Source organism: Ochotona curzoniae, unplaced genomic scaffold, assembly GCF_017591425.1.
Source record: "Ochotona curzoniae isolate NIBS_2020 unplaced genomic scaffold, NIBS_Ocur_1.0 contig_3643, whole genome shotgun sequence".
Lineage (NCBI taxonomy): Eukaryota > Metazoa > Chordata > Mammalia > Lagomorpha > Ochotonidae > Ochotona > Ochotona curzoniae.
This window is the reverse complement of record NW_024465933.1, coordinates 5,939,488-5,956,961: the sequence shown is the minus strand read 5'-3', so window position 1 is coordinate 5,956,961 and position 17,474 is coordinate 5,939,488. Positions and strand designations below refer to the sequence as shown.

The following is a 17,474-nucleotide window of genomic DNA, read 5'->3' as shown; positions in this document are numbered from 1 at the left end:
GATTATAACCATGATGTCTTAGACATTTCCATGGAATGCTAAGTTGTGAAGTCACTGTAACTTAGGATTGGGTTTGGGGAGCTATCGACCACCACTCAGTTCCTTGCTATCATGTGGTAATGACCTTGAAAAGTGTGCCTGCAAGTCGTTGGGAACCTGATTCCCCGCCTGGGAGCAGTGCTTCTGTTCCAACAGCCGCTCTGAGACGCTGAGCTGATTTCCCAGTGATGGCACCGCTTTCCTTATGAGGGAATAATTGACCCATTTATGGTCTCGTTTCAGCTCCTTGCAGATCCGTGTGCCAGCAACCCTTGTCACCATGGCAACTGCAGCAGCAGCAGCAGCAGCAGCAGCAGCAGTGATGGCTACCTCTGTATTTGCGATGAAGGCTATGAAGGTCCTCACTGTGAGCAGGCACTGCCCAGTCTCCCAGTCTCAGGCTGGACTGAATCCACAGCCCCTCGACAGCTCCAGCCTGTTCCTGCCACCCAGGAGCCTGAAGTGACCGTATCCCGCTCTCAGGCCACCGTGACGCTGCCGACATGGCAGCCGAAAACAGGCCAGAAAGTTGTGGAGATGAAATGGGATCAAGTGAAGGTGAGGACATTGTACTGCGTGTGGTTTTCTGTAGGAAATCAGAAATGTCAAAGGCGTTCTGGTGGTTCTACCATCAGCAGTGAAAATGGGAGAACTCTCGCCGTCCCCCTGGTGGGGAGTGTTTGGTATGGGGGTACAGTGGGGTAAGCACACTTTAGTGACACTGCCATCACACGTTGGAGCAAGCTGCTCCGCTTTCAGTTGAGCTCCCTGCTAATGACCTGGGAAAGCAGAAGGTGGCCCTCCTGCGGTGCTGGGAAGCTCAAGATCAAGGCCAGCTGGGAGTCACACGATGTGTTTTTCTTTGGATGCCATCACACTGTGACCTCATGTGGCAGAAGGTGCACAGAGTGGGTCATGCCCCAGCCTCCTCCCAGAGGCCTTGTCGCCTGAGCCCACCACCTTGAGGGTCACATTTCAACACTGGCATGCTGAGCAGAGGCAAGGGAAACTTCAGAAAGCTGATGGGCAGTGGAATTCATGGATACATTTATTCTAGTGCAAAAAAATTGGAAACCCATGAATAATTTTTCATTATAAAGTCATGGAAAATGTATAATATATATATGTATATATATGTGTGTGTGTGTATATATATATATATATATATAACCTAAGTGTGGATTTTAAGTTACTTTTGGAGCCAAGTAAATGTATCTTTTTGTTGCATTTTTCTGTGAGCTTTTCCAGTGTTGTTCCACATTCAGGCCCTAGCAGAAAGTTAGGGTGCCCAACTATGTAGTTGTTACTGTTTAGATTCTGGTTTTAGTACCTTTTACTACTTAGGTGGGACTTCAGAATATTTTGAGGATGTGTTTAACAATGAAATCTCCAAATTTTATTTACTTTGACGATAGCAAAATGTTGAAATGTGTCCCACGGGAGTTGGATTCTGGTACCTTCAGAAGTCTTACCTGAAGATTATTTCCTGGTAAATCTCTAATAAAATGTAGAGTTTCCAGCTATATCTCTTTGGGAACCAAATCTACACCAAGAGTTGCAGCTTTGCGGAAACAGCGTTGCTTTGTTCCATGTCTTGGTGATGTGTTACTATAAGGAGTCTAACTTATATTACCATCAAGGATTTGTGTACAAAAAAAGTAAGAGGCATATATCTTATTTCTTGGATGATTTGACTAAGTTTTTGGTTGGCCCACTTTTTTTTTCAAGCCACACAAGCTTATGCCGGCCACGTTGAGACTGCGTTCTTAGCCTGCCTACCAGAACCGGGCGCTGGCTGCTCTCATTTCAGACTTCCGATAAGTGCTTTGAAGTTGCGTTTAATGCCTGTCTTGTAGGTGACTTATTTCTTGCATGTCAACTGGATTTGGTTCCAGGTTTATCAAGGAAATATCCTTTAAAGAAAATTGCTCTCTGACAGGCCGTTTCAGTCTATTTATTTAGAGTCACAGTCCTCTGCGGTGGCTGCAGGTGACAATGAAATGTCCAGACTTTGTGTCAGGCATTATTTCCTTTAAAAAAGATTCATTTGGGCCCATAGCCTAGCAGCTGAAGTTCTCACCTTGCATGCGCCAGGATCTCATGTGAGTGCTTCCCATTCAGCTCCCTGCTTGTGGCCTGGGAAAACAGTCGAGGATGGCCCAAAGCCTTGGTACCCTGCACCTGTGTAGGAGACCTGGAAGAGGCTCCTGGCTCCTGGCGTCAGATCAGTGCAGCTCTGGCCATTGTGGCCACATGGGGAGTGAATCAATGGATGGAAGATCTTCCTTTCTGACTCTCCTGCTCTCTGTAAAGCTGACTTTCCAATAAAAATAAATCTTGAAAATAAACAAGATTGATTCATTCACTTGAGAGAGAAAAAGGATGGTGGTATCTTGCATCCACTGGTTCCTTCTGATGGAGGCTGCGATTCCATCCAGGGGTCGGGGGGTGGCAGGGGCTAAACACTTTGGCCATCCTTCGCTGCTTTTCGGGAGCATTAGCAGGGAGCGAGATGGGAAGCGGGAGGCTGTGGGGTCGTGGGGGACTGAGGTGTGTGCAGTAGCTGTCACTGATGCACATGTGACAAGCCAGGCTTCCGTCTCTGAGCTGAGCGGCAGAATCTGTGTGACGGCACACTGCTGGGGATGCGTCCTGCAGGTTGGGGCTGAGGGGCGTGGCTGAGAGCTTTGTACAGTGCTCAGGGGGTTCCCTCCTTGAACACTTTCAGGCCCCCTTCCTTTCCTTGGTCAAGGACAAGGACCATAACCACATCTTAGAGACGAAGTGAGTGCAGTGGTCAGGAGCCCTTCCCTGGACCACAGCTCAAGAGTTCCCAGTGTGCTCAGAGAGCAAAGCCATGCACCCCCAGGAGCTCCTCTGGCATGGAGGGCTGGCGGTGGGGGGCAGTGGTGGCGTGTGGCTAACAGGCTAATCCTCCACCTACAGTACTGGAATCCCAAATGGGCACCCATTCTACATTTGGGTACTCTTATTTCCAATTCAGTTCCTTGCTTGTGGCCTGGGAAAGCAGTAGAGGATGGCCCAAATCCTTAGGACCCTGCACCGGCATGGGAGACCTGAAACTCCTGACTTCAGATTGGTTCAGTTCTGACTGTTGTGGCCATTTGGGGAGTGACCCAGATGATGGAAGATCTTACAGTCTCTCTGTGTCTCTTCTTTGCCCTCCTCTGTAGATTTGCCTTTCCAATAAAAATAAATAAATCTTAACAAATATGTCAAAAGTGAAGATATAACAGGCAGGAATGAGGAAGGGCCCCTTCCCATTTCCCACATCCATCCACACGGGCGGGGGGTCTTTCTCACCATACACACCTGTCTCTGGCAGGTGTGAGCCCGTCTGAACAGGCTTTCTCCTGTTCTTTCAGCATCTGATGCTCAGGCTGAGCATAGAGCAAGGGCCCAGGGGTGCTGTAAGGAAGGAAGGGGCAGGGCGTGCAATCCTGCCACCTTTCTGGAAATATCTAACTTTTCAGTTGTTTCAGGAATTTGTAGGTTGCTCTTGGGAAAGACTCTGTGTGTGTGTCGAATGGAAGGCTTTCCTTTCCAAGTTCCTGTGCTGTCACTCATCTCTCCCATTCTTGTTGAGGCGCTGCTAAGGGGGTGAGGGGATTCACCATCATAACCCAAGAATGGGTCTCCTTCTCTTTTCACAGGTGATCCCTGATACTGCCTGTGGGAATGCCAGCTCCAACAGCTCAGCAGGTGGCCGCTTGGTGTCCTTTGACGTGCCTCAGAACACCTCAGTGAAGTAAGACATCTCATTGTGTGACAAGATTGGGCGGGCCGGGGTGGGGCTGGCATTGCAGAGCAGCAGGGTGGGCTGCTGCTTGCCTCCTATCCATATGGGCACCAGTTCGAGTCCTGGCTATTGCATATACTATCCTCTCTCTGCCAGTGTGCTGGAATGGCAGCAGAAGTGCTGGACTTTTTTTTAACCCATGTGGGAGATGCAGATGGACTTCCAGGCTCCTGGCTTCTGCTTGGACCAGTGTCAGTCATTGTAGCCATTTGGGGAATGAACCAGTGGTTGGAAGATTCATTCTCTCTCTCTCTCTCTACTCCCACCTTTCAAATGATCCAATCAATGTAGGTATATCTGTGCCTATCTGTCCACCTATAATAATGTATATACAGAAACAAGTTTGGGATGGGGCATGTTTTGCCTAGTAATTAAGATGCCACTTGGACCACCTGTGCCCCATATAGGAGTGCCCAGCTTTGCTCTTGGCTCCAGCTTCCTACTCATATACATCATGGAAGGCAGTAGCTGATAACTCCAGTACATGTGTCCCTGCCCAGGACCCATGTGGGAGACGTAGACAGATTCGCTGTCTGCTTGCTTCACTCTTGGGCAATTGTAAGCATTTGGGGGAATGAACCATTGAACGGGAACTCTGACATTCTGCCTCTCAAACAATCAATTGGCCAATCAATCAATATATAAAATCAAATCACTATTGATCCCATGTCCATGTGTCAGGTGCTGTCTTCTGTCTAACTGGCTCATTTCTGGCCAGTCCAGTGGGCACCCTGAGGATGCGTCCCTTGTCTGCAGGAGCTGGAGGAGGCTCTGTCAGCACAGGGCGTCACCTGGGATCTAGCTGGGGTGCGCACTTGACATAGGATAGGACAGGTCGGAGTGAGCAAGTCCAAAGCTGGATGCCTCTGTTCCCATATGTTGTTTGCTTCTCAAATGACTAGTATCTTTAGATTTTAATTTTCCACTGGTTAAACTCATGCAAAATTTACCCCAAATTTCAAAATCCACATATTACAATTTTCTCTTTAAAAGCAAGCAACTGAGAGGAGTATTTAGCTAAAATGCTTTCAAATGATAGATTGCTCAATGTCACCCGAGAGCCTAGGGAAGAAGCATAGCAGAGTGACATTGCCCAGGCGAACGCCTGCCACTGCTGGGTGCTGTCTGTGTGGCTCCGAGTAGGGTGTGCAGACAGACGGACAGCCTATGTTACCTTCTTGCCTTGTCCTCTGTGCCACCACCTGCCACCCTGCCCATGCCACCTGTGCATCCTTAGGTGTGTCTGGTGGGATTTTTGAAGATGGTGGAACATGTGGCTCTGGCTGGTCAAGCTGATATAATTGATCCCCTTTAATGAGGTCAGTGGCCACCCCAGCCCTCTTTTCCATGTGTACCAGCCCCTTTTTTTTGCCACGTTGCCTTCTAAACAATTGAGTTTCTGAAAATGTCTGTTAGGCAGACTTTGTTCCCTGCCCTCTGTGTCACCCTTCCCCGAGCCTTGAGTTCTGGGCGAGGGAAGAGCCATTTAGGGGGCAATGTCCCAGTGAAAGGGAGCTGGCCTCTGAGGCCGCTTCAAGCTCCGCCAGCAGGGGGAGCCCGGAGCTCAGTGTTTCATTGCTTGTCCTGGTGAAGGCCCTTAGTCCAGGGACGGTTCTGGAGAAATGGACAGGGAGCCCTCAGTTCACTTGCTCTTACGAAATCGTCTCTTGACTTCTTCCCGTGGAGGGGAAATAGTCTTATCTTTAAAGCCTTTCTCCAGAGTTCTGGTCTGCAGCCTCTTAAATGCTTTTGGTTTTGTGCTCTCCATAACCCTGACAGGCTGCAGGATTGGGCAGAAATGGCAGAGTGTGGCCAGGATACATAAAGTTCAGAATGGGTTTAGTGCCCTGGTTTCTTGGGGGGTGATGTAGAGGTAGAGGTGGCTGAGGAGGTAGTGGCGGAGGTGATGGAGGAGGTGGCTGAGGAGGTGGTGGGGGAGGAGGTGATAGTGGAGGTGATGGAGGAGGTGGGGGGGAGGAGGTAGAGGTATGGGTGCAGATGTAGGTACAGGTGAGGATGGAGCCTTGTCCTTTGCTTATGGGGGTGGAAACCCAGTCTGCCGGGAGTGCACCTGGAGGGGCTGTAGCTGTCATGGCAGCATGCAGTCAGGGGTCTCTGTGAAGATGTGAAGGCAGGCACACTTGTCAGGTGGAGAAGGGGTGTACAGCATGGGACCTGGGAAGAGGTGGCAGACCCTTGTCCCCACAGCATTCGGTGCAGGATGGAGGAGCAGGTGCTGAGGCCCAGGGGGGAGCTGGGGTGAGCTGGGCAGGCCTTCTGCTGCGTCTCATCTCCTGCACTGCATCCTGAAACCCGCCAGAAGCCAGGGATGCTACACATGGGGGGCAGTGGGAGAACACACTTGTGGAGGGTTGGGTTACAAACTTATAAGACATTTAAGCAGCCTTTATGTACTTATTAGTATTGACTTAGATTGGTTTACTTTGAAAGGCAGAGAGAGGAGGGAGGGAGTGTGTGGTCAAGCATGCACACACACCAGTGGTCTGCCATCTGGTAGGTTACTGTGCAAACACCAGTGGTAGCTGAAGCAGGGCCAGGGTCAAGCTAGGAGCCTGGAACCCGGTGTAAGTGTCCCCTGTACTTGAACCTTCGTCTGCTGTCTGTCAGGCTGTGCGTCAGTAGGAAGCTGAACAGGAAGTCCTAGAGGGCACTGTGGCATGGCGCATGAAGTCACCGTCTGCATTGTCAGCTTCCTGGTGGGCACCAGTTCGCGTCCCACTATTTCACATCATCTAGCTCTCTGCTAATGTGGCTACGAAGGCAGTGGAAAATGACCTAAGTGCTTGGCCTGGGCATCCACAGGGGGACCTAGCTGAAGCCCCTGGCTCCTGGCTCCTGGCGTGGGCCTGGCCCAGCCTAGGCCATCTGAAATGTGAGCCAGCTGCTGGAAATCTTTCTTTCCTTCTCTCTGTTACTCTGCTTTTCTGGTCAATCGATCAAATTTTTTTTTTTCGGTACTGAAATCAGAACTTGAACCAGGCACTGGGAATGGGAAGGGGCTCTCAAGTGGCATCTGTAACTACTGCCCGAAGCCCCTTCCCCGAGATGCTGATGTTTCTTCGTCTCCTTCTCTTTTAAATTTTAAAATTACTAGAGAGGCAAAGGCGTAGACAGAAAGAGGAAGACAGAGTGTGTGTTCCTACCCACGGGTTCAGATACCTGCAGCCGTCAGGGCTGGGCCAGGCTGGAGCTGGGGACACAGCTGCAGCTAACAAAAATCCAGTGATTGGAAAGATCTCCTGCTGCCTCCCAGGCAAGAAAGGCACACGAGCAGGACGCTGGAGCTGGGAGACTCTGGGACTCAAACGCAGGCATCCCAGCCAGCGTCCTGACTGCGAGGCCCAGCACACTTCCCCAGAACCCTTTGCCTTGTGTGGCTGCGGAAGAACTGATCTCCAAAAACTTGAATGTTTCTTGGAAGTGCTCCCCAAAGGTGAGTTCCTGATTGCTCGTCGAGTGTACTTTGAGTAAGTGGAGCAGACATGTGCAGCCTTCAGCGTTCACAAGCGGATGTAGCAGAAAAGGTGGTGGTTCTTGTCCTCCCGAGACCTGTGTGGCTGCACGCGTCGTCTTGAGCAGCTGACGGATTAGCTCTAGGATGTGTTTTTCTGAGCATGACTTTCCATCCTTGCCGTTTTCAGGATTCTGCAGGATGCCTCCATCTCGCTGATTCTGTTGTGGAAGGTCACGGCTGCGGGCTTCCGGCAGTGCTCCCTCATCGACGGCCGCAGTGTGACGCCCCTGCAGGCGCCAGGGGCCCTGGTGCTGCTGGAGGAGATGCTCAGCTTGGGGCAGAACCACTTCATTGGTGAGTCCTTGGCGTCGCAGCAGCACCCCACCTCCAGCGCAGCTCGGCTGTGTAGAGCCTGCCCGTAGGCAGCGTTGTCCACGCGGCTGAGCTCTGTCTTGTGGTCAGAAAGTTTCCCAGGTGTGTGTTCTGAAGGCCAGGCCAGGCCAGGCCCAGCTGGGCTTTCTGCCGCGGAAGGAGATCTCCCACCTTCACATGGCTGTGATGAAGACGACGGGGCCAGGCTCATGCCTACCTGGGTCTCCCACTCAGGTGCGAGGTGGACTTGAGCCATCTTCTGCTTCCTTGTCTCGTGTATTAACCAGGAGCTGGATCTGAAACAGAACAGCCAGGACTAGAGCTGGGATGGGATCCAGCACTGCAGGTGGTGGCTTAAGCTGCTGTCCTACAGTGCCAGCACTGTACCTTGGTTTCCTTTGTCCAGGTGTTGGGGCAGCTGGAGGGCAGCTGGGTGCTGGTCTCCCACGGAAACCTCTGTTCCCTTTGATTTCTGCTTGAGTTGGGCTCTGGGGGTTGTGGCTGTCTTTGCCTCCATCCTCCACCCTGGGTCACTTCTGGTTTTGAACACTTTCTTATACTTGCATCTAGACTTGCATTTTTGATTTTTCTCTGTAGCACATTAACTGCTCTTCTGTGACTTGGAGCTGATATTTCAAGAGTATGTGTTAAGTGCTACTAGTCTTTAAAGGGTCGTTCGTGTTGCCAGATAGGACCTATTGAATATTACCTTACATTGTATATTGCTTTTGCTTGTGATGTGGCTGTAACTATAGACTGGTCTTGGGAGTCAAGATGGAAGTTAATCGAATAGGACTGTCTTGGGTTAGTGTAAAATTCTTCTATTGCAGTGGAAGAAATGCTGTGAACTCATACACAATCTGTACTCATTTTTCACTGAAAAATATTATGTATAATTTACCGTATTTTGAAAAAGGGTTGTGTTTATTTGAAAGAGAGTTGAGGGAGAGAAGGGGACACACACACACACACACACACCTTCTGTTACTCTCCAAAAGGTTGCAATGGCTCATTCTGGGTCAGGCTGAGGCCAGGAACCCGGGACTTCATCTGGGTCTCCCACATGAGCAGCAGGGGTCACTCATATGCTGTTTGGGGGTAAATAGCCACATTAGCCTCCCTTTAACTGTCTGGCTCCACAGGGAACATCCGAGGAGCTCTTAGCTCCTCTGCCATCTCATTGCCTACAGTTGGAGTTTGGGAGGAGTGGGGCTGCTTGCTGCAGTTGCATTTCTGTAGGGCAGGTGTGGCTTGTCTGCACCCTGTAAGGTGAAGCTCCCCTGCCCCAGTTCATCCCTGCCGTGACTGGAGGCAGGCACTGTCCAGAAGGGCGATTTCAGAGCAGGCAAGCCCTGTGGTGGTCTGCAATGTCACCGCTTCCGTTGGACCCTTCTGTAGGCTTTCCCTCTGATGTCAGTGTAAGTATCCGCTTGTCTGGAAGGGGAACCCTGCTCTGTTGCCCCTCCCCACCTAGAAACTCCCTACTAGCCTAGAGAACCCCTCCCCCACCTCTCTCTGCTTGGGATTCAGATTCTGATGACCACAATACCTCATGTGAGCCCTTCTGTCCTGGAGCTCATCTCCTTGAGTCTGAATCCTTTCAACCCAGAGTATTCTGATGGGTTGTCTTTTTGATTGGAAACCCAGGCAGGGCATGCCTCTGTGTGTGTGTGTGTGTGTGTGTGTGTGTGTGTGTGTGTGTGTGTGTGTGTGTGTGTGTGTGTTTGAAAGTCAGAGTGACAGAGAGATGAGGGCTGGAGGAAAATAGAGAGAGGGAGGGAAGAAAGGAGGGAGGGAGGCAGAGAGAGAGATTGAGAGAGAGAGAGAGAGAGGAGGGAGGGAGGGAGTGAGAGTGCCTCTTCCAGGTTTTCTGTGTGGGTACAGGGGTCACTACTTTCCCAGACTCATTAGCAAGGAATTGGATCAGAAGTGGAGTAGCTGGTGCCCATATGGGATGCTGGCTCCATAGGTGACAACCTTACCATACTTGCATGGACCCTTTAGTAGCTCTTAATGAGAGAATGGGTTGAGTTTCCATCTTCCAGTGGACTTCTGGGGTCACTGGCTTCTTGAATTGGAATCTTTCCATTCAAACAGAGGCACTGAACTTCAGCCATGTTTTTGGAGTGAAATCTAATCTCCTTCAGGGACCAAGTCTTGTTGCCCCAGGTCCCAGCTTTGTGACTGTCAGCTCATCCCGCTGCTGCCTCTGTGGCATGTTGCCTCCCTGTGCTCCGAATGCTGGCAGTTCTGCCTGCCCAGATGTAAGCTGTGCTTTCTCAACCCCTGCGCTTTGTGGTTTGGATGCTGCTTACCTTTTATAAGAAGTTCACTTGATTCAACCCTGCAAATATCCTGTGTGCTTCTCTGTCTTTGCTTCTGGCTTCATTTCTCCTGCTCCGATTCCCCTCCCCGACTCCCAGCTCCTCTGTAACATCATTATCGGCCAGTTGTTTGTTTATCCTTTTCTGTCTCGGTAGCTGGCATCACACAGCTTGGTGTCTGGGTATCCTCCCTAACCTCCTCCCTGTTTTTGTTGCGTCTGTTTTGTATTTTTAAGAGAGGTCAGCCTTCTAGAATGAACAGATCACATCAGGACTCCTTGACAACATGGTGACCATGTGACAGTCACACGACTGACTGAGTTACTCTGCTCAGCAGTTCCTGAGCCACGTGAAGAAAATGTCTACTGCAAGATGTCAGCTGGGACAGTAACTTCCTTTTCTTTTCTTTCTTTCTTTCTTTCTTTCTTTCTTTCTTTCTTTCTTTCTTTCTTTCTTTCTTTCTTTCTTTCTTTCTTCCTTTCTTCCTTTCTTCCTTTCTTCCTTTCTTTCTTTCTTTCTTTCTTTCTTTCTTTCTTTCTTTCTTTCTTTCTTTCTTTCTTTCTTTCTTTCTTTCTTTCTTTCTTTCTTTCTTTCTTTCTTTCTTTCTTTCTTTCTTTCTTTCTCTCTCTCTCTCTCTCTCCCTCTTTCCCTCCCTCCCTCCCTTCTTCCCCTCCCCTCCCCTCCCCTCCCCTCCCCTTCCCTTCCCTTTTTCCTTCCTTCCTTCCTTTCTTTCTTCTTTCCTTCCTTCCTTTCTAAGCTTTGCTTACTTTTCTTGGAAAGGTAGATATACAAGAGAGAGATAGAAAGAAAGACCTTCTATCCACTGGTTCACTCCCTAAGTGGCTGCAATGGCTGGAGTTGAGCTGATTCGAACCCAGGAGGGTCTTCTGGGTCTCCCACATTGGCATAGGGTCCCAAGACCTTGGGTCTTTCTCTACTGCTTTCCCAGGCCACAAGTAGGGAGCTGGATGGGAAGTGGAGCAGCCAGGACACAAACTGGTGCCCGTATGGGATTCTGGCGCATACAAGGTAGAATTTAACCACTAGGCTTTTGCGCCAGGCCCCACTGTAATTTCTCTCATTGCCTCATTCACAGCCAGATTTCCAGCCAGGTATAGCCTTTCTTTCTGAGACATGGAAAAGGGGGAACACCTTGGAGGGAAGGGCTGGGAGGGGAGCAAGACAAGGAGAGAAAGACGGAGTGCGGGTGGAGACCATCCCTAGTGCTGGAAAATATAAACTTCTGGCACTGTGTGTTTTGTCTTACATCATTTTCCAAAAAGATGGCTTTTTAATATAGTCTTTTGAAACATTACAAAAGGCTCAATTTTTAAATTTCTTTTGGTAAGAGTAATATGTGCCAGAAAGACAAGGAAAAGTGAAATGTACTTTTTTATAATTCCCTCTCTATCCCCCCTTGACCTCCAGTGTTCATATTCATGGTGTCCCCCCTGCGGAGGCTTTCCTTGCCCACCGTGCATGCATGTGAGTGATGTATGTTGGTGCTATCATTTGTGTATTGTCTTTATATGCCTGTAGTGTGTGTAGGCCTGTGCCTGTTTAGTACTTAGTTGCCATCAGTTGACCAGTTTATTTAATCAGTCTGTTGTTAAATGATTCCAATCTTTCTCCCTCCCTTCTGCCTCTCTAAACAGAATTTCAAACACCATTGCAAGCATGCCGTTGCGTCTTTTTTGGGTTATAATCCCAGCTATGGAATTTGCTGGATCAAAAGCTTTGTACATTTTATTGGGAAAGGAGATGGGTGGTCCAGACTGCCCTTAAGTTTCTTCCAGTTTTCACTCCTGAGGGCCAGTTTGTCTTTGGAAGTGTGTAATGTTTGTTTCCCATGAGGTTTAGCTGGAGCTGGTCATTGGATTTAACCTGAACATGACCTCTCGGCAGCTTCCTGAATAGCCAGCCTTGGAAGGCAGCTCCTGGAGGAGGAAGTGGCTTCAACAGTTCCCCGAGCAGGCGAGTGCAGGTCCTCTCAGCACAAGACACTGAATGTGGCTTCATAGGCAGCACACGTATGCCCCAGGGACGGCAGGTGCAGTGGTTTCATGAATAGGATTGCACATCACAGTGAGCATGAAACAGAAGGGTGTGTGAGGGACTGAGCGAGGGGCTACTGGGGTCATGGTCCCGACTCCAATGTCTGGTTCTGGGGACCTCTCTTCTCCCTTGAGGTACAGAAAACATTCCTTTTCCAGGAGATGGTGCTTTCTCATGCCACTTCATCTCTCTCTCTCTCCCTCTCTCTCTCTGTCTCTTTAAATAAGATTTGTTTTACTTGAAAGAGTTGCAGAGATATTACATCTGCTGACTCACTCCCCAAATGGCTGGTCCAAAGCTGGGAACCTGGAGTTTCTTCCAGATTTCCCATGAGGAGCGGACACGGGGGTCCAAAGCCTTGGGCCATCCTGCACTGCTTTCCCAGGCCATTAACAGCGGACTGGATTGGAAGTGGAGCAGGTGGGAGTAGAATCAGATCCCACATGGGATGCCAGCGCAACAATCACAGGATTAGCTGACTAAGCTATGGTGCCCCAATCCCTTTCCGTATCTTTCTCTACACTTCCTTTTCTTTTGCACTTTAGTATCTGGGAAGTAACTATTTAAGACTTTTTTTTTTTTAAATTGAGGTCAGAGTGATTACATGAGAACAGGGCAAAGCATTTCCCAGAATGGACAAATATTTGCAGACTCTAACGGGGGTCTTCGCGAGATCACTTGGTTTTACGTACTCATGGTTGTTACCATTGTTTCTTTGTGAAGATCTTGGGTGTGAAAGTCAGCAGCAGCAGCTGCAAATGGAGCAAAGCAAGGCAGCAGCAAGGGAAGACTGCCCACCTTTTGGCAAGGGATAGAAATAATGACTGCCTTTCAGAGGCTGCCTTGCTGCGGGGTCTCTAATGCTCTCCCTGGCATTTGGGTTCTGAACGCTGTTGGTATTTTTGGCATTCACAGGCATCCTTAACAAGCACGGCTCTCGCAGCTGTCCTGTTTCAATGCTGTCATTGCGAGAGTTTGACCTACAAATGTTACATTCGCTTCGCAGACCAATGGAAAGGCCTTCTTAAATGAATACACTGACAAGCGCTGTTGGTCTACATCGCTAATGATGGGCGACAGGCTCGGTAGAGCTCCTGTGACTGAACAGAAAAAACAAGCCAGGCTCACACCACCTGCTCCTCCACTACTCCCCCGAGTAGCATCCACAGACATCCAACGGCTGTTCTCAGCACTGAGGTTCCCCAAAATGTGAGACGCCAGCCCCTGACTCCGAGGTGTTAGCCTCAGACAGACAGGACTTCATATGTAACCCAGATAAGTATTGTCCTGTAGCCCAGACTTCTGCTTAAGGTCACATAGAGATAAACACAGTCTAGTAGCCAAAAATGAGCACATTTGAAGCCTTTACTTGCCTTTGTGAGGGAATATGAGTAGCAGTGAAAAGAAAATATATTCCAATGCAAAAGTCATCTGCATCTCCTCTCTCAGTAGTCGCCATGTGTCATGCTGTGGCTCCCTCTACCTGTGTCTGCTCCCCAAACTCTCAGCCAGGCACCCGTTTTTGGAGCCTTTTCCATCCTTGCTCCTCTTTGCCTGTGTGTCCCGTCCTCTGTTGTACGTCTCAGTAGCTTCTCTTTTGTTTGTTCTTAGTTCACCTTCCAGTCTTGTCCATCATCTGGGCTTCCCCTTCACTGAGAACTTGACCAGGGACTGATCTAGTGAGTGAGCCCTCCTTCTCACAAGCTGGAGGGATGAGTGCAGATATTCATGCATTAGTCATTACTTGTGAATGGTAATGGTTTTGAGATGATGTTGCATATAAAGGGTGGACTGAGAAGATTGCCTAGTGCATGCAGAATGTTAGATGAATGTGCAGTGAACATAGAGGTTATCTGAGTGCAGGACGGAAGAGTGATTACCAAGGGAAAAGGCTCAGACTTCCAGGCATTCCAGATGCAACATGGGAGGGCGAATGGGTGTGTCTAAGAACTCAACCTCCCTCCCACGTGGGTCTTAGGGACTGAGTACTTGCTGCATTGGCAGGTGCTGGAATTGGGAGCTGAACTGGGATTCTATCCAGGAACCTGAAAGTGACATGTAGGTATCTTAACTGCTAGGCTAAATGCCTGCCTCTCAGGCAGCTTCTTAGGGAGATGAGAAGGTGAGGGGGTACCCAAGGTGGTGATGATGTTTTGTGCGTGTTACTAGGGCAGCTTTAGCTGGAAAAGATCCAATGCCCACATCAGGTGGCAGTGGCTACAGAGAGCAGGGGTGGTGTTGGTGCCATTCATGTGGAAAAGAAGGCAGGAGGAAGAGATGGCAGTATGGAGAGCAGCAGGCATTGGGGTTTTATGGAGAACAGGGCAGGGGAACAGAGCTATTAATGGAAGGAATGCCTCTTCTGAGCAAAGTGCAAGAGAGAGAGCCTAGACTGGAGGTCTGAGGCTTAGGCTTCTGGGTGGGACATCATGAGGTCTGAGTCTTTGGTGATGGACTGGTGTGGAGTGGCTGCCGTCCCTGGTGGGACCCCCACCTCTCTGCTGAGGCAGCACCATCTTCCCAGGCACAGCTGCTTTCTTGCCTTTCTTGGATTCTCTCCTCTTGCCACCTGCTCCTCTCTCACTCCCCGGCACTTCCAGGTGTCTTCCCTTCTCTAGCCCTCTGCCCTGGCCACCCTCTTACCTTCGGCTCATGCCTTACCTGATCTACTTTGTTGTTCACTCCTGCACAACTGTTATTGTCACCTCGTGTGTCTGATCACTCTCTCTCCCGTACAGTTGCCACATCCCTTCTCTTCATTGGTGTCTCTTGACCCCCACACTCCTATAGCCTCCTCTCGTTGGCCCCTAGGACATGTCACTAGAAGAGCAATAGCGATAAACTTTAAGCGTGTTGTTGACAGGGAACTTGTGGATTGTGTTCAGTGTTGTTTTGATGCTGGTTCACAGTAGGCATCTGTAAGCATGCTGAATGAATACTCATCACTGGTCGGCAGTCAGACGGGTGTTGTTTTGTTAAGTGTGGAACCCTAAGTTTCTATGGAAAACTGCCCACACTAAGCAAGCAAAGGAGGTGAATGAGAGTCTCGTGCAAGCGGAGATTCAGGACATGAGAATTTTTAATGTCATTGCTACCTTCATCAGTGGATCTCCTTCAGGGCAGCCTCAGCCCTTAGGGACAGTCAGTGCTGGTTCATTTGAGATTTTGTGTATCAGGCTGGTTTACACAACATGCTGTTAAAACACATAGACGCAAATCCATCTACTGTGTATACATGCATAGGAAGGGTCTGTAATAACTCCATTAAGATGTGTTTTATGAGAAAACCACATGGATAGCCAATTTTTTTTGCACCCGAATAAACTGACCATTTTCTCTTGTTTTTTTTCCAAGAACATTTTGAAGAACAGCAGTGTACACACACACGCACACACACATGCCCCTGTATGGACACGTAATACATACATATCAAGATGTACAGACAATGTATGCACATCTGTGAGTTACATAGCTCAGCAACTATGCAAGGATGTTGCCTGGACTGAGAAAGTGGATGTGTAGGCTTGCAGGAGCATGGAAGTGGACATCTGACTTGAACAGAAAAAGAGTAAGGGCTGGTATAACGGTCCAGCAGTTGAAGTGGCTGCTTGCAGTGCTGCCACCGAATAGTGAAGTGCATGTTGAAGGTCTGGCTGTTCCACTTTGTTAGTGTGCCGGGGTAGGTGGCAGAAGGCGGCCTGGCTGCTTAGGCCTGTCCCACTCTTATGGGAAACCTGTGTGGGATTCCTGTCTCCAGGCGTCAGCCTGGTCCAGCCCTGGCTGTTGCAGGTGTCTAGGATGTAAACCAGTAGATGGATGTGGATGGAAGATCTCTCTCTCTGTTAGTCTGCCTTTCAATTAGATATATAGCAATTTAAAAAATGAAGAAATAGACTTTTTAGAATTGAAAATAACACTAGTATTTCTACATAGGGTGTAGTATAAATAGTAGCTATTCGTGAGTGCAAAGCAGTCTGCTCAACAAGGATTTCATTTTTTATTAATGTGATTATTGTATTTTAAAAAGCGTTTCATTTAGAATATCAATGCGTGCTTGTGTTCTACAAAGAAGCCCAGTTCCTGAGCTGCGTTTGCCAGCGGGTCGCTGGGACTCCACTGTGACCAGCAGCCCTGACAGGCAGGAGTCTGCAGTTTGCATTTGAAATGAAGCACCTGACGTGCTTGATGATTTTTTTTCTTTGTTTGGAATGTGAACAAAGGCTGTTTTTTCTTTTGTCTTGTTTTTGGAGTCTTCACACAGTGACTCCTGCTAGACATTCCAAAGGTGGAGACCGGCTGTCCACCCCCTAACCTACCCCAGCCATTCATACTGAGATTTTGGGTGTTAAAGGTTTTGGGAGGGAGAGGGATAGAATTTATAATGTGCCACATTGACCATTGCTGAAGGAATCAATGATCTGATAACAGTCCTACAGCTTTTGTCTGGAATGAAGCAGAAATAAAATCTGCTCTGGATAGATAAAGAAAACCTGTCAGCCCACTGAGCCGATGGTCATGTTGAATTGAAGAAATGAGCTTGGGAGACGGCTGATTGAGAACAGGCACGATGGGTAATTCCTTCTTTCTCGCTGTACCTGCAGACCAACAAAGTAGGAACAGGAAGAGGGTGGAGGGTGGAGAACAAATTAAAAAAGGGAAGGGGCACATGTGGAGGCTCCTTTGATACAGCTCAGGTGAGCCTGGACGGTGTGGGGGGCATTGGAGGGGCTGCGGGCAGGCCCCAAGGGATTGGTGGCTGAGATTGTTGGAACCACAAGTGATTGGTAGGTGGGCAGGGATTAGAGGAGGGACCATGAGAGATCAGTGGGTGGGGTTCTCAGGTAAGATGCCATGAGGTTGCAGCCCATTGGTGGATAACTGGGATGGCGTGGATTCCGCGAGCTGTGAGAAGGAAGTGACACCAGTCCAAGATGACTGGGTCTCACCAGTCTTTGGAACGAGGTTTGAGCCACTCCTCACACATACTAAAGTTGTTTTATTTGAAAAGCAGGTCAGAAGGAGAAATATTGGAGGGAGTTAGGGACACAGAGATCTTGTATCCGCTGTATTCACTCCCTAGATGCCTACAGCAGCCGTGACGGGGCCAGGCTGAGGTCGGGCTCAAGGAACGCAGGGTTTCTCAGATGGGTAGCAGGAACCTGACCGCTTGAGCTGTCACCTGCTGTCTCTCAGAGTGTGCATCAGCAGGAAACTGGAATTGGGAGAAAAGCCAGGGCTTGGGCCAGGTATTCCAATGTGGGATACAGGCATACCAGTTTTTTCTTTCTTTATTGGGAAGGCAGATTTACAGAGAGAAGGAGAGACAGAGAGAAAGATCTTCCATTTGTTGGTCCACTCCCCATGTGGCTGTAATGGATGGAGCTGAGCC

General features: G+C 49.2%; 1 protein-coding gene across 1 annotated transcript in view; it reads left to right on the top strand.

The window, feature by feature from the left end:
• DNER (delta/notch like EGF repeat containing) overlaps window positions 1-17,474 on the top strand; it is a 287,788-nt gene that overhangs the window by 107,043 nt on the left and 163,271 nt on the right. Inside the window, exons 2-4 of the mRNA XM_040982795.1 lie at window positions 283-597; window positions 3,714-3,808; window positions 7,522-7,688. Coding sequence (XP_040838729.1) covers window positions 283-597; window positions 3,714-3,808; window positions 7,522-7,688 — 577 coding nt within the window. The remainder of the gene's footprint in view (window positions 1-282; window positions 598-3,713; window positions 3,809-7,521; window positions 7,689-17,474) is intronic.